Source organism: Trachypithecus francoisi, unplaced genomic scaffold, assembly GCF_009764315.1.
Source record: "Trachypithecus francoisi isolate TF-2019V2 unplaced genomic scaffold, Tfra_2.0 Contig01579, whole genome shotgun sequence".
Lineage (NCBI taxonomy): Eukaryota > Metazoa > Chordata > Mammalia > Primates > Cercopithecidae > Trachypithecus > Trachypithecus francoisi.
The window spans coordinates 8,493,090-8,510,243 of record NW_022681442.1 but is presented as its reverse complement, the minus strand read 5'-3'; the positions used below and the strand labels follow the sequence as shown (position 1 = coordinate 8,510,243).

Below are 17,154 nucleotides of genomic sequence, written 5' to 3'. Positions count from 1 at the left end.
GAGTTATATGTTCATGTATACATTTATATACAAACACAGTCACACACATACACACATATGCATACCCTTTCCTCAGAAAAAATATACAAAAAGCTTTTTTAAAAGTCCTTATATGAAATAGAAAGCTCAGAATTGAAATGGGCTTGCTAGTCTGAGTTATGCAAAGCATCCCTTCAAAATTGCTAGTGCTTCTCCTCCATCTTCCTACTCTTCAGCTGCCAGAAGGAATAATTATAGTTAATGTTGTTAACTGAAGACTGCCCAATTATGTGAAATAAACATTTGGAATATGAGATGTAGAGTCATTCATCTAATAAGTATGTGTCACATGCCCTCCTAGGCTCTGGTGGTACAAAGATGGTCCTGTCACAGTCCCTGTCCTCAAGAGGCTCTCAGGCCACGATGATGTGATGAATGAGCACAGGATGCATGAAGCACACAGGAAGGACGTCTGACCTGGTCTTGGGCAGGGGCAGATGTAGTTGGGAAAGTTTCTCAGAAGGGACAGCTAAAGTGAGATCTGGGATTAGCAGTACCATCTGCAACTGTATACTTTCTGAAACTTTTCCCCCTTTCGGCAACTGGGCAACTGAAATGTAATAGGATAAAGATTAAAACATTTTATCACATCGCAGTGCTTTAGCATTATTCCTTCCCAATCTGAGAGGCAGACAGACGTTGAGAGATTATTTGTATCAAGAGGGAAACATGGCTAAGGAAGGAGAGGATCTAAAAAGGGCTTCACTTCTGACCTGTTTGTATGTTGTTATGTTGTTGCTTTGTAAAAATGGAGTAACTTTCCCATTTATTCGAACTTTACATAAACCTTCATTTTTGAATATTAAAACTATTTCTATGACAAACCAACCTGCCCCCCTTGGCCCCTCTCCTACCCTCACAGAAATGCTTTTTCCAGCTGTCTTTCCATTACCTGTGTGGATTCTGATGTGTTCAATAAGCCGGGCTGTTCCTTTGCTGGCATAGTTGCAGTACCGACACTTGAGCTTCCCATCAAAGGTCCTTTCAAACCCGTCTACTAACATTCCTGAGTTTTCATCCAGGGAAACTTCAACAGATGGGTGATCAAGTCCATTTTGATCACCATCTGTTCCAGCTATAAACAAAGTACAGCAAAAGAAATTATGCATCTCAGAATCAACTCAATTTAGGATTTCAGTTTTAAGTGGTTGAAAAATCTTATAAATTGACAGTTCATTTCCCACAAAAGTTAAATCCATTTTATAACAGACTTTCTGAACTGAGGCTAATTTTATAAAAAAACAGTAATACATTCTGTTATTATATTCTGAGAACCTTTGGGGGATCTCAAATTATTTACACAAGGCCAGTACGGTGGCTCATACCTGTAATCCCAGAACTTTGGGAGGCAGAGGTGGGGGGATAGCTTGAGGCCAGGAGTTACAGACCAGCCTAGCCAACATGGCAAAACCCTGTCTCTACTTAAAAGAAAAAAAAAAAATTAGCTGGGCATAGCGGTGCGCACCTGCAGTCCCAGCTACTCAGGAGGCTGAGACATGAGAATCACTGGAATCCAGGAGGCAGAGGTTGCAGTGAACCAAGATTTCACCACTGTACTCCAGCCTGGGCGACAGAGCAAGACTCTGTCTCAAAAAAAAGAAAACAAAATTACTTACACACACATTGTATTCGTCCTTAACATGTTTTTGAAGAAGAGAACAGGTGAGGAGGAAGGGGAATAAAGAGATTCACTGGAGAGTGATGGCACAGTTACACATAGGCGTTTAGCACCCTGGCTATTTCTACAACTGTAACTGGCAAAGAATCTCCAAAACCCTAACTCTATTTTAGTCTGAAGCAGTGAATAAGTTGACCACATCCCACTGTTTATACGAGCGTTCTAGATCTCCGTTCCATTTAGGATCTTAAAATTCTAATTAAGCACATAAAGGAAACTATCGTCCCTGATACCTCTGAAAGTTAGGGTTTTAAGAATCTCAGAGTAAAAGATGTTTGGCTGTTTGCTTTTAAGGTCATCTGACTACTTTTTTGTAGAAAGAAACTGAAGAGACCTGGTGCTCACAATCAGGAAAATCAGCAAATGGCTGGGACTACAACCCTGGTCTCTTGAATCCTGTCTGGAAATCTGCGTGTTAGGAAGGAAATTTCCATTCCTACAGCTTCAAAGGAAAAGGTCTACTCCATCTCAGGAGGTAACAGTGCTGGCATGCACAATTCAAGCCCCCTGCTTCACGGGTTCCTCACTCCTCACGAGGAGAAGTGATTCTGCTGGTTGAGACAAGACCGATATACAAGAGGGCAACACTGCGTTAGAGGACAAGGCTCAGTGTCTCCCTCTCTCCCACTGCTTTCCCAAGCCAGCCACCATCACATTTTAATGTGTATATGAATTACTTGGGGGATCTTATGAAAACACAGATTATAATTCAGTAGATCTGGGGTGGTGTCTGGTGTTTTGTATTTCTAACAAGCTCCCAGGTGATGCCTGGTCCCTGCTGCCAGTCCCTGGATTATAAGGCCCTACCCAGACTATCTAGGTCAGGGAGTCAGCAAACTTTTTCTATAGGCATGAGATAGTAAATATTTCAGGCTTTGTGGGCCATATGGTCTCTAACACAACTACTCTGCTGTTTTAGCACAACAAACAAACAAAAAAAGCTATAGAAAATATATAAACAAATGAGCATATCTGTGTTCCAATTAAATTTTATGTGTACTCAAGTTTGAAATTCACAGAATTTTAATATATCATTACATTATTCTTCTTTTGACACTTTAAAAACCATCTTTAAATGTAAAAACCATTCTCAGCTTGCAGGCCTTACAAAAACAGCAGTCCAGACGGGGCCCACAGGCTATAGTTTGCTGATCTCCGAGCTAGGTTAGGAATAAATTCCAGTTTTTTGTGGCAAGCAAATTAGACAAAATTTACCTCTAGCAAGCTCAAGGAGGTTACCACTTTCTCTATTTTCGTTTCTCTTCTTGGATAGGTAAATATGGTCAGCTCTTTCTTCATTTTAAGAGAAGAAACTGAAACCCCTATTTTGGTCTCAGGTCGAATCCAGATTTCCTGATGGCCTAATCGTTTGTATAGTGAAGCTGATGTTCCAGTCCCCTTTGGGTTCCTTGTGTCTAATGCTAGCTCATAAAAACTGGAGGACAGGAAGGGTATTTGGAGCCCCTAACCTTCCAACAAGGCCATAATGCATCTCCAGACCATGTTAAGCACTCTCCAGCAGAAGTCTGATATGTTTTAAAAAGGGGGAAAAATGCCCTGTATCTTTCTAGAAAAAAACAGAATGATTCACATTAATGCACAGTGGCCTTCACAGTAACAGCTACACACAATCATAGTAGTGTATAAAAAGTGATTTATTTAGTAGTATTAAAATGAGTCTACCTCCCTGAAGAGCCTCTGCTTCTTTGTCCCCACTAACTGATCCAGAAATCATGTTCACATGATGGGTCTGCTGAGTCAGGTATTCCTGAAAATCTTTCACGAAGTCCAAAGGCTCTGGTTTTTTTTCACCCATCTTTGCTTTTTTAACGTTTACAGTCTGTTATACCTAGAAAACAAAACTGAAATAATTTTACACTATTTAGGGAGATCTAGTACATAGTAAACAAATGACAAAGACTATTTTGTGCAAGACACTATACAAAGCAAGAGAAAACACAGTGCCTGCCTTTTAGTATCTTATAATCTTCCTGGTGAACTAAAGATGACATACACAAAATGGCAAAAAAATCAATATATTTAATAATTAAATATAAATAGGGATTCAAACTTAGTCATAGAGGATGGGAAGAAATTTCAAAGGCAGAAAAAAACAAAACAAGTTCAGAATAAAGAAATAAGAACACAAGCAGAAATCATCGATGAAGAAGACAATAAAGAAACCAAGCAGGCCGGAGACCAATATAGGGAGAACTTGTCCCTACAAAAAAAAAACGTTTTTAATTAGCTGGGTGTGGTGGCACATGCAGATGGTTCCAGCTTCAAAGGAAAAGTCTACTCCATCTCAGGAGGTAACAGTGCTGGCATGCACAATTCAAGCCCCCTGCTTCACCGGTTCCTCACTCCTCACTAGAAGTGAGGAGGCTGAGGTAGGAGAATTGCTTGGGTCTGAGTGGTCGAGGCTGCAGTGAGCCGTGATCACACCACTGGACTCCATCCTGGTGGACAGAATGAGACCATTTTCTGGATGATGGACATGTTGCTTATCTGTGCTATTCCTATGCAGTTGCTACTAGCCACATATAGCTACAGAGGCACTTGAAATTTGGCTAATACAAATGACCTGAGTTTTTAATTTTATTAATTTAAATAGAAATAGCTGCATGCTGCTAGTGACTACCAGCAAAGGCTCTTAGACATAGTGTTCACATGAATGAGTAGTCTGCAAATAAGTGGTCTAGAACTAGGGGTAGCAGAGTTTTTATGAAGGGCCAGATAGTAAATATTTTAGGCCTTTGCAAGCCATGCTCATCTTTACTGCAATTACTCAACTGTCACTGTAAGCAGCCACCGACAACAGACAGCCACAGACAATATGTAAACAAATGGGTGGGGCTATGTTCCAATTAGGCTTTATAAAAACAGGCATTGAGCCAGATTTGACCTACAGGCCTTAGCTTCCCAACCCCCGCTCTAGAAATATCCAAATCACCACTTCTACTACCTATTATCCTATCCACTCCAAGACTAGGAAAAAAAAAGAAAAAGAAAAAGAAAATCCCTGATGCTAGTGTAAAAAGGGAAAGTCTCTTGTGGGTTCTGCAATCACAAGCTGGTCTTCACCAGATGGCCCAAATTCACCAATAAAATAGCCAAAAAGTTTTCTAGTAAGAATAAGACGACGAAGTCTAGCACCTGGGAGACAAAAAGTCTTTTCTTCCAGTAAAAACAATTTTTATGCAAATAAGTACAAATCTCTGGTAAATATACCCTATGATAAAATATTCTTTTTCTAAACTCCAACTATTTAACAAATAATTTTCCATCTAAAAAAGCTTCCATCTTTAGTAGCCAGTGGTAGGCATCAAAAAATTACTCACTTTCAATACATATGCTTAACTTTTTCTTGAAGTCTCATACATATACAGAAAAGCACATAAATTATAAGAGCAGAGCTCAATGAATTGTCACAAAATGAACACATTCATAAAATCAGCAACACAATCAAGAAACAGAAGGCTGCCGGCATCCCAGAAGCCCCCCTGGTGTACCCTTCCAAAGCTAGGACCCTCTGCCCTGACAAGGGTTACAGCCATCCTGACTTCCGACTCTGTAGATTAGTTTTGTCTGTTCTTCAACTTTATGTAAATGGAATCATACACTATGAACCTTTGTCTGATTTCTATCACTGAACATTATAATTGTAAGATTCATCCATATTGCTGCATGCAACTGAAGTTTGCTCAGATTGACTGCTGGAGTCTGTTGTATGACCGTGCCACAACTAATTGATCTCTTATACTGTTTTTAGATCATCTGGGTAATTTCCAGTAATTGGCTGCTATGAATAAAGTTTCCATGAACATATTACTACATGTTTTTTGATTACATACATATTTCTGTTCATTGTATAGGAGTGAAACTGCTGGATCAAAGGCATGCATATATTCAGTTTTAGATAATGCCAAATAGGTTTTCAAAGTGATTATAGCAATTTACACTCCCACTAGCAGTAAACAAGAGTTCTGCTGCTCCCCATCCTTGACAATACTTGGGCATTTTTTTGCCTTTTTCGTTTTAGCCGTTCTGGTGGGTGTCTGGTGGTATCATATTAGTTTTAATTTAGATTCCTTGATGGCTAATGAAGATGCAAACTTTTTAATATATGCTAATTAACCACTTAGATACCCTCTGTTGTATAATGTCTGCTCATACCTTTTGCTTATTTTTCTATTGTGTTGTCTTTTTCTAATATGGAAGAATGCTTTATGAGTCCTTTATTAGGATATGTGCATCTTAAGTATCTTCTCCCACTGTGGTTGCCTTTTCATTTTCTTTTCTTTTCTTTTTTTTTTGAGACGGAGTCTGGCTCTGTTGCCCAGGTTGGAGTGCAGTGGCGGGATCTCTGCTCACTGCAAGCTCCGCCTCCCAGGTTCACGCCATTCTCCTGCCTCACCCTCCCAAGTAGCTGGGACTACAGGCGCCCACCACCATGCCAGGCTGATTTTTTTGTATTTTTAGTAGAGATGGGGTTTCAGCATGTTAGCGAGGAGGGTGTTGATCTCCTGACCTCGTGATCTGCCCGCCTGGGCCTCCTGAAGTGCTGGGATTACAGACGTGAGCCACCGCACCCAGCCTTCACTTTCTTAATGGTAATTTTTGATGAACAAAAGCTCTTAATATAGTACAATTTACCCATTTTTATCCTTTACATTTAGAGTTGTTTGTGTCCTAAATCCTTGCCTACATCTTACTTGAAGATGTTCTCCTATACTTCCTTCTAAATGCTTTTTATTTTACCTTTCATATTTTTATCTGGACTTGAGTTTTGTGTATGGTGGGAGGTAAAAGTCAAAGCATACTCTTTTCCAGAGATATCCAATTGTCCCAGCAATGTGTACCTACCAGATCGGCCTTTCTCTACTAAGCTCCAATGTCTCCTTTTTAAATCAAATGGTTATATGTATGTGGATCTGCTTCTGGATTCTCTATATTCTGTTCCACTAGCCTATCTGTCCTTGCAGCCATACCAGATAGTCTTAATAATAAGTCTTGCTATCACAGTAATTTAAGTCCCCCAGCTTTGTTTTTCTTCTTCAAGAACAGACTGTTACTGGTCCTTTTCAGCCTGTTTTTAAACCGTAGAACTGTAGGGTTGAGGAATGAGGGGTTCCACAAAAGCAGATTTTCCAATTTACAAAAATATGACCAACTTTTTAAGAATCAAAACTACTTTGACTTAACTAGAAATCTACTGGAAATAGACCAAGATTTGATATACCACTAATATGAGTTATTGTACTTTACAACCACTCAGTAACACAGGGCTGTTTTTGTTTTCCCTGTTTTCTGGCTTCAGACTGATAAATCTTATTTTCATACCTCTTGTCTTCTCTCTTCACATCTAGTCTGTTCTTTATTCCAAACAAATTTAGCCAAATAAGGACTTACAGGTAACTGAATTTTCACTTTTCTTAATTCAATACTTGTGAATCATTCCTTTCCTCCCTTTTTAGAAGCTATGGTAGCTCCAGGAGCTTTTTAAAATTATCAGTAGCCGGGCATGGTGGCTCACGCCTGTAATCCCAGCACTTTAGGAGGCTGAGGCGGGTGGATCACAAGGTCAAGAGATCAAGACCATCCTGGCCAACATGGTGAAACCCCATCTATACTAAAAATACCAAAATAATTAGCCGGGAATAGTGGTGGGCGCCTGTAATCCCTGCTTCTCAGGAGGCTGAGGTAGGAGAATCGCTTGAACCCGGGAGGCAGAGGTTACAGTAAGCTGAGATCGCACCACTGCACCCCAGCCTGGTGACAGAGCAAGACTCTGTCAAAAAAAAAAAAAAAAAAAAGAAAAAGAAAAAATTATTACTGCCAGGCACGGTATCCCAGCATAATCCCAGCACTCTGGGAAGCTGAGGCGGGCAGATCAGAAGGTCAAGAGTTCGAGACCAGCCTGGCCAGCATGGTGAAACCCCCGTCTCTACTAAAAATACAAAAAAATTAGCCAGACACAGTGGCAGGCACTTGAAATCCCAGCTACTTGGGAGGTTGAGGCAGGAGAACTGTTTGAACCCAGGAGGCGGAGGCTGCAGTGAGCTGAGATTGTGCCACTGCACTCCAGCCTGGGAGACAGAGCACGACTCCGTCTCAAAAAAAAAAAAAAAAATTACTACCCCTTTTCAGGTAGAAAAGCCTATTTTTTAGAAAACTGTCTAGAAAGTTGAGGCTACTGAAAGTTTATCCTCTGGACAAATATAATATAGACAACTCTCTATATCCAAAGGTTCTGTTATCTGTTGATTCAACCAACTGCAAAACAAAATTATTTGGAAAAACTGGATGGCTGCATCTATACTGAACATGTACAGACTTTTTTTTCCTTTTTTTTTGAGATGGAGTTTCGTTCTTATTGCCCAGGCTGGAGTGCAATGGCGCAATCTCCGCTCACCGCAACCTCTGCCTCCCAGGTTCAAGCAATTCTCCTGCCTCAGCCTCCAGAGTAGCTGGGATTATAGGTGCCCACTACCACACGTGGCTGATTTTTTGTATTTTTAGTAGGGACGGGGTTTCACCAGACTTTTGGGGGGGTCATAATTCCCTAAACAATATAGTATAACTATTTACATAACATTTACACTGTATTAGGTATTATAAATAATCTAGAGCTTAAAGTATACAAAAGGATGAGACTGTGAGTTATATGCAAATACTAAGCCATTTTATATAAAGAACTGGAGCACCCATAAATTTGGTATCTACAGGGGTCCTGGAACTAGTACCTACTGGATACGGAGGTAGAACCATATTTTGGTATTAAGTCAAACTCACTAGCTTTAAGACTGAACAGGGAGGGACCTCTCTCAGCCTTAGTTTCCTAGTTCGTAAAATGGAATCATAATCCAATTTGCAGTACTATCTTAAGTTTTATAGGTAAGTATACATAAAGTATATTGTGACATGTATTGCATATGGTAGGCTATCAGAAAATGGTAGCCATTTTTCTAATAATTACTTTTGTAGCAAAAAAAACAAATGGTTATGACTTGGATTTTAAAATTCTCACCACCCCTGATTCAGTTATTTGCTTTTTTCTATTGGTTCATCAATGTGGTTGGAGAATATACTAAACATCTATTTGTTTCTTAGTTACAATGAAACAAAGATGTTCCACTTTAGTCTCAAGTAATCCCAATTTGCAATTTTTCAAATCACTTTGCAATTTCTCAAACTCATCTCTGCTTATTTTACTTACAGGCCACCTCTTTAAATCACTTGCTTTAGTCTGGCTCAATTTTCTGAATCTTAAGAATTATTGTTGGCTTTTGAACACATTTGTTTCAGTTGTTTTCTTCCCCATCTTATCACCTTTATTTGAACTAGTTCTCAGTTTCTTTATCATTGTGTTACTATTTGTTTTGTGACTACAGTTGATTGTGCTGATTATCTGTCCTTTAAGTTTGCTCTTGGTGGGAAAATGTAAGCTAGTCAGCTCCAATGAAAAAGACTATCAAGAATAAGATCTGGGAAAACACTTTTTTAATTTGTAAAAGCTGTATAGCCCTATAGATTGTGTTCTAATTATAAAAGCTATAATGAAGAAAGAAATCTCAGTATTTACATTGTAACTCAGCATCACTTCTTGCCAATCAGTTCACATGAAAACTAATACATTTCCCCTGGAAAATGTCTGAATGTACTTTGACAGGCTTCTGGAAGCAAGATAATCCTTACCAAATCTTGATTAGAAAGTATAACATTGCTACAGTACAACATGTGACAGTGCAGTAAAAACACACAAGACTGCCAGAAAGCAAGCAGAAGAAAATGATATTTTTATACATGCATCTCAAGTTTAAGAACACAAATGAGCCTAATTACAGAGGACGGCTGGCATATTTTGACAGTCTTGGCTATTATCACATTGTCACATTATAAACTTCACTGTGTTCCCTGCCATAAATTGTGTGCTGCTTTTCAACCATAATGCATGATAAACTCAAAAAAAAAAAAAATAAAAGAATGACTCTGAAATGAGAAGATAACATTGTAACATTGCAAACATGAAGAAAAACTCTTCTTAAAGTAGAATTTTAAATATATTAGTATGCTTTATAAACTTAAACGTCCTGTCATGATTTAAAAATTAAGTGTCATTTCATCCCTAAGCATTTTTGTGTCCACTTGACCTGTATGGCCTCTATCCCATATATCAATATACACAGGGTATGACAGGTGCTCACAAAGCTCCGGTCTATAGTAGACCATATACACAGGGTATGACAGGTACTTACAAAGCCCGAGTCTACAGCAGACCACATACACAGGGTATGACGGGTGCTCGCAAAGCCCCAGTCTACAGCAGACCACATAGACAGGGTATGACGGGTGCTCGCAAAGCCCCAGTCTACAGCAGACCACATAGACAGGGTATGACGGTGCTCGCAAAGCCCCAGTCTACAGCAGACCACATAGACAGGGTATGACGGGTGCTCGCAAAGCCCCAGTCTACAGCAGACCACATAGACAGGGTATGACGGGTGCTCGCAAAGCCCCAGTCTACAGCAGACCACATAGACAGGGTATGACGGGTGCTCGCAAAGCCCCAGTCTACAGCAGACCACATAGACAGGGTATGACGGGTGCTCGCAAAGCCCCAGTCTACAGCAGACCACATAGACAGGGTATGACGGGTGCTCGCAAAGCCCCAGTCTACAGCAGACCACATAGACAGGGTATGACGGGTGCTCGCAAAGCCCCAGTCTACAGCAGACCACACATAGACAGGGTATGACGGGTGCTCGCAAAGCCCCAGTCTACAGCAGACCACATAGACAGGGTATGACGGGTGCTCGCAAAGCCCAGTCTACAGCAGACCACATAGACAGGGTATGACGGGTGCTCGCAAAGCCCCAGTCTACAGCAGACCACATAGACAGGGTATGACGGGTGCTCGCAAAGCCCCAGTCTATAGCAGACCACATAGACAGGGTATGACGGGTGCTCGCAAAGCCCAGTCTATAGCAGACCACATAGACAGGGTATGACGGGTGCTCGCAAAGCCCCAGTCTATAGCAGACCACATAGACAGGGTATGACGGGTGCTCGCAAAGCCCCAGTCTATAGCAGACCACATAGACAGGGTATGACGGGTGCTCGCAAAGCCCCAGTCTATAGCAGACCACATAGACAGGGTATGACGGGTGCTCGCAAAGCCCCAGTCTATAGCAGACCACATAGACAGGGTATGACGGGTGCTCGCAAAGCCCCAGTCTATAGCAGACCACATAGACAGGGTATGACGGTGCTCGCAAAGCCCCAGTCTATAGCAGACCACATAGACAGGGTATGACGGGTGCTCGCAAAGCCCCAGTCTATAGCAGACCACATAGACAGGGTATGACGGGTGCTCGCAAAGCCCCAGTCTATAGCAGACCACATAGACAGGGTATGACGGGTGCTCGCAAAGCCCCAGTCTATAGCAGACCACATAGACAGGGTATGACGGGTGCTCGCAAAGCCCCAGTCTATAGCAGACCACAGACAGGGTATGACGGGTGCTCGCAAAGCCCCAGTCTATAGCAGACCACATAGACAGGGTATGACGGGTGCTCGCAAAGCCCCAGTCTATAGCAGACCATAGACAGGGTATGACGGGTGCTCGCAAAGCCCCAGTCTATAGCAGACCACATAGACAGGGTATGACGGGTGCTCGCAAAGCCCCAGTCTATAGCAGACCACATAGACAGGGTATGACGGGTGCTCGCAAAGCCCCAGTCTATAGCAGACCACATAGACAGGGTATGACGGGTGCTCGCAAAGCCCCAGTCTATAGCAGACCACATAGACAGGGTATGACGGGTGCTCGCAAAGCCCCAGTCTATAGCAGACCACATAGACAGGGTATGACGGGTGCTCGCAAAGCCCCAGTCTATAGCAGACCACATAGACAGGGTATGACGGGTGCTCGCAAAGCCCCAGTCTATAGCAGACCACATAGACAGGGTATGACGGGTGCTCGCAAAGCCCCAGTCTATAGCAGACCACATAGACAGGGTATGACGGGTGCTCGCAAAGCCCCAGTCTATAGCAGATCATATAGACAGGGTATGACGGGTGCTCGCAAAGCCCCAGTCTATAGCAGATCATATAGACAGGGTATGACGGGTGCTCGCAAAGCCCCAGTCTATAGCAGATCATATAGACAGGGTATGACGGGTGCTCGCAAAGCCCCAGTCTATAGCAGATCATATAGACAGGGTATGACGGGTGCTCGCAAAGCCCCAGTCTATAGCAGATCATATAGACAGGGTATGACGGTGCTCGCAAAGCCCGGTCTATAGCAGATCATATAGACAGGGTATGACGGGTGCTCGCAAAGCCCCGGTCTATAGCAGACCATATAGACAGGGTATGACGGGTGCTCGCAAAGCCCCGGTCTATAGCAGACCATATAGACAGGGTATGACGGGTGCTCGCAAAGCCCCGGTCTATAGCAGACCATATAGACAGGGTATGACGGGTGCTCGCAAAGCCCGGTCTATAGCAGACCATATACACAGGTATGACGGGTGCTCGCAAAGCCCGGTCTATAGCAGACCATATACACAGGGTATGACGGGTGCTCGCAAAGCCCCGGTCTATAGCAGACCATATAGACAGGGTATGACGGTGCTCGCAAAGCCCAGGTCTATAGCAGACCATATAGACAGGGTATGACGGGTGCTCGCAAAGCCCAGGTCTATAGCAGACCATATAGACAGGGTATGACGGGTGCTCGCAAAGCCCAGGTCTATAGCAGACCATATAGACAGGGTATGACGGGTGCTCGCAAAGCCCAGGTCTATAGCAGACCATATAGACAGGGTATGACGGTGCTCGCAAAGCCCAGGTCTATAGCAGACCATAGACAGGGTATGACGGGTGCTCGCAAAGCCCAGGTCTATAGCAGACCATATAGACAGGGTATGACGGTGCTCGCAAAGCCCAGGTCTATAGCAGACCATATAGACAGGGTATGACGGGTGCTCGCAAAGCCCAGGTCTATAGCAGACCATACAGACAGGGTATGACGGGTGCTCGCAAAGCCCAGGTCTATAGCAGACCATACAGACAGGGTATGACGGGTGCTCGCAAAGCCCAGGTCTATAGCAGACCATATAGACAGGGTATGACGGGTGCTCGCAAAGCCCCGGTCTATAGCAGACCATATACACAGGGTATGACGGGTGCTCGCAAAGCCCCGGTCTATAGCAGATCATATACACAGGGTATGACGGATGCTCGCAAAGCCCCGTCTATAGCAGATCATATAGACAGGGTATGACAGGTGCTCGCAAAGCCCCAGTCTATAGCAGACCATATACACAGGGTATGACAGGTGCTCGCAAAGCCCAAGTCTATAGTAGACCATATAGACAGGGTATGACAGGTGCTCGCAAAGCTCAAGTCTATAGCAGATCATACAGACAGGGTATGACGGGTGCTCGCAAAGCCCCAGTCTATAGCAGATCATATACACAGGGTATGACAGGTGCTCGCAAAGCCCGAGTCTATAGCAGAGACACACATGAATGAAAGGTGCTTAAAGCGAAGTAGAGTCTTGGGCTCAAAACTCAGCTTTCTACATCTCAAGTCAGTATTTCTAAGCACAATAAATTGAAAAATAGTAATAATTCTGAAACTAGGCTGGACATGGTGGCTTATGCCTATAATCCCAGCACTTTCAGAAGCTAAGGTGGGAAGACTGCCTGAGCTCAGGAGTTCAAGACCAGTCCAGGCAACATAGCGAGACCTCATCTCTACTTTTTAAAAAGAAAAAAAAAATTCTGCAACTACAAAAGACTTCCTCTTATAGAAAGAAAATAAAGATTTTCTATCCGAGTCATTTTCCTGTCTTTAATGTAATTATCATCAGTCTCAGGTCTCAAAGTTTAATCTAGGAATTCCACAAATTAACTGATGCCCAGAGATGCCTCTGAGGCACTGATAAATTTTAAAACCTTTGCAAACATAATAAAATATACTTTAGAAAATCCACAAACTATAATTTTTTTAGTGGTATCTTTCCCATACTGGACATTAACTCAATACCTTGGAGTTAGCCAAAAGATGACTTACTTTACACAAAATTTCAATGTGTGATATCATGTCATCTAAACAAGAAATATACTTAAGTATTCTCCAGTATTATTACAGATGCGGGTGGTGTTATTACAACTCAGATGTACTCTTTCTGCTGGTATCGTCATGGACTGAATGTTTATGTCCCTAAAAGCTGATATGTTGAGATTCTAACCCCTAATTTGATGGTATCTGGAGTGGTGCCTTTGAGAGATAATAGGGTTATAAAGGTGAAGTCCTCTAAATGGGATTAGTGCCTTGTGAAGAGATCCCAGAGATCTTGCTTCCTCTCTGCTCTTTGCCATGAGAGGATACAACCAGAAAGCAAGCCCTCCCCAGATACCTGATCTCTTGGCACCTTGATATTAAGATTTCCCAGCCTCCAGAACTGTGAAAAATAAGTGTTTGTTTAAACCACCCAGTCTATGGTAATTCGTTATAACAACCTGAACTAAGATATCTAATCATATCAACCAAAGAGAACAATATTCCCATACTTCATGATGATTGTTCCTTATGATATAGCAAAATTCCCAAGTCCTTCCTGTGATTATTCTGATTAAAGTTACGTTGAATTTAGTATGAAATTCCATGGGGTGTAGGTGGTTATCTATATAGAAACTGGCTAGGGTATACCTAAAGTATTATCATGCCAGTAGCATCCCCCAAATTATTATTCAAGGCTCAAAATTAATGCTTTTAGAAAACAACCAGAAGCTATGCAAGCCGGTAGGGGAAAAAGAGGTGTATGATAATTAAGCTTTGATATCCCAAAGGACAGGAAAACCTCTACCTCAAGTAGATAATTTAAGCTAATTTCCGATCTTCCTTGGTTTCTGATAAAGGATTTATTTTGTATGAAGTCCTCTGATCTTTCTTCTTCAGTCTCATAAATGTAAAGCAGTTGATCAATGCAAGCATGTATACATGCACCCCCCCACCTCTTAACCAGTAGCTAATAATTTAAAACACAGGCACTGAAATGCAAATTCGGAGGCACTCACAACTATGAAACAACCAGAGAAGAGGCTCTCTGACCTATCTTCCTTCTGTCTTTTTTATAAACTGTGGGAGAATTTTGAGAACATGATTAGGGAACAGCAGGATATGTTTCCTTCACCTAGCATTCATGAGAAGTCTTACTTCTCATGGGTAGCCATAAGGAAGAATACAGTATTAGCAACTAACTTACTTACATAATAATTTATGGGTTAGGCAGGCCTATACACACAAAGTGATTACAGTTCAATAGACGTGCTTACCCTGCATAGCCTAATAATTATGGTCACTGAGATTTACTCTGCTATAGAACACATATAAACAGTCAACGCTGACAAATAAGGATTGGTTTCTATGGAGTAACATGGGCCTTCAAAAATAATTAGAACATAATTCCTGATTTCAGAACTGTCAAAAACTCTTGAAGACAAAAAAGGAAATTATGAGGCTCTGAGAAAACAGAAATCAAAATATAAAAATAAAATATAAGTAAAACCATGCTGAAATAAATCAGAAGAGAAATTATACAATCTAACCTTTTCACCCCAAATCAGTTCCTCCTTTTTCTTGCCACTCCAACATTGATGAAATGTAGAGTAATTGAAATTTACTCTGGAGATACAGCAAGCGACTCCAAAAGGCCATGGAGAGAGAATTTCAACTAAAATTGAAAAGCCATACAGAGGTCTGCACAAAAAACAAACAAAAAGCACACCACAAATCAAAACCTTTAAGATAAGAACGTAATTAGCATCTACAGGTTGAATGAGCTAATAACTTATGCCAATCTTATCATTACATTAGCTGAAAAGAAAACGAACTGACAGATAATCAAAGAACAAAGCAGTAGCTTCACTTCAGCAAAAACTCCATAGGATCACCAAAGAATAACTGGTGTGACTATCGTTTTCTCACTGGTGGATTCGTTTTGGGCAAGATTTTTAATGTCTAAATTTAAGTTAAACTTCAGTTTAACGAAATTAAAATTAACTTCATTTAGTCACAGTACATTTCTAAAACGGTCAAGCCTAGGACTGCTGAACAGCTATAGTTGCATAAAAACAATGCATTAGTCCTAAGTAGGGAAACGGGAAAGGGCTTTAAAAAAAAAAAAAACAAAAAAAATGCACATCCGATAAGGGCATATCTGAATTCCATCTTTTTTATCCTATCACAACACAAAACAGTTACGGTTTTCTGGGAAATATCCTAGACCGCTAGGGGAAAATAACACCAGACATTTCAATTCACTGTAACGAGCTCTCATCAATAATAATAACCTCTAGTTGTTGTGACAACATGACATAAATCAAAATTAAATTGAATTTTTGAAATTGTTAGTTCCGACGTTTAAGTAGTTTTAAATAAGTTCTGTTCTTTCAAAACTGAATTTCCTCATATCACATAATTTAAGACGCCTTTATTTCTTCTCCCGCTTGTCACACCTCTTTCGGGTTCTGACCAGCACATCAGGGGGACTTTAAGTAGGCCACGTGGTTAGTGTTTGCTAGAACTCGTTTAGCTTCAGATCCAGTAATCGAGCATGCTAGGCTTGGCTACTCGCACTCCACACAGTTTATCCAGAGATCTAAACCCCGAATGAACCCGAATAGCTATTTGCTACAATGTCTTCCTCAAATCTCACATGTTCCTAAAATAAGGGTGCCCATGCAGTAGAGACGAATCCGGGCAGGATCATTAGATAAAATACGAAGGCTTTAAATGTCCTTCTCCCAACGAGCAGCCTGGGACCGGCGTCGGGGCGGCAGCCTCACCAGGATTCGGAGCGACATCCTCGCCAGGATTCGAAACACCTAGGAGACCTGCGCCCGCCTGACTCCCTTCGCCCCTGGGACCCCGTGAAGACGCAAACCTCCGGACGCCTCCCGCAGAACCACCTGTCAGAGCCAGGCAGCAGTTCCCGCCTCAGAGCCTCCGAGGTCTTGCTCGACGGCGCCGACAGCAGGAGACCCCGCTCCCTCAGGGTTCTCGTGGCCATAGGCGCCGCAGTCCACCGCACTCCGGCTGAGGAGGTCCCAGGCCATCACCTGCCCGCCTACCGACCACGCCCGACCCTCCGCTGAATTCTCGCCGGATCAGCCGGCCCGCGGCGAACCCAGCTCTCGCCTCCGGCCGCTCCTTCTTATCCGCCCTGTCCCGCCGCGTCGCCGCCGTCCGAGCCGGCAGCCTGCTACTTACCTCCTGACAGCTGCATCGAGTAAACCACACCGCCTTGTTCAACGCCGCCGCCGCCGCCACCGTCTTCGTCACCGTCGCAGCCGCCGCCGCCATCTTTGTTGTGTCTCCGACTCCCTTCCCGCCCCCCTGCCTTGCTCAAGTCTCGCGTGAAC

The 17,154-nt window shown here is 42.5% G+C and overlaps 2 protein-coding genes across 10 annotated transcripts in view; one reads left to right on the top strand and one right to left on the bottom strand.

Annotated features, from left to right (window-relative positions):
- The window catches only part of PSTK (phosphoseryl-tRNA kinase), a 15,468-nt gene extending 14,839 nt beyond the window's left edge, over nt 1-629 (top strand). The window contains exon 7 of the mRNA XM_033180191.1: nt 341-629. The gene's annotated coding sequence lies outside the window, so the exon portion shown is untranslated. The remainder of the gene's footprint in view (nt 1-340) is intronic.
- IKZF5 (IKAROS family zinc finger 5) overlaps nt 1-17,154 on the bottom strand; it is a 21,408-nt gene extending 4,254 nt beyond the window's left edge. The window contains exons 1-4 of one of the 9 annotated variants that reach the window (XM_033180143.1): nt 17,003-17,154; nt 15,340-15,490; nt 3,401-3,566; nt 932-1,114 (exon numbers count right to left, since the gene is read on the bottom strand). In XM_033180143.1, the coding sequence (XP_033036034.1) occupies nt 932-1,114; nt 3,401-3,533 (316 nt within the window). In that variant the 5' untranslated portion in view covers nt 3,534-3,566; nt 15,340-15,490; nt 17,003-17,154. Of the gene's footprint in view, nt 1-931; nt 1,115-2,932; nt 3,580-15,339; nt 15,491-16,448; nt 16,982-17,002 lie in introns of those variants that run through there. The other 8 variants (XM_033180114.1, XM_033180164.1, XM_033180171.1 and 5 more) reach the window with 8 other exon arrangements.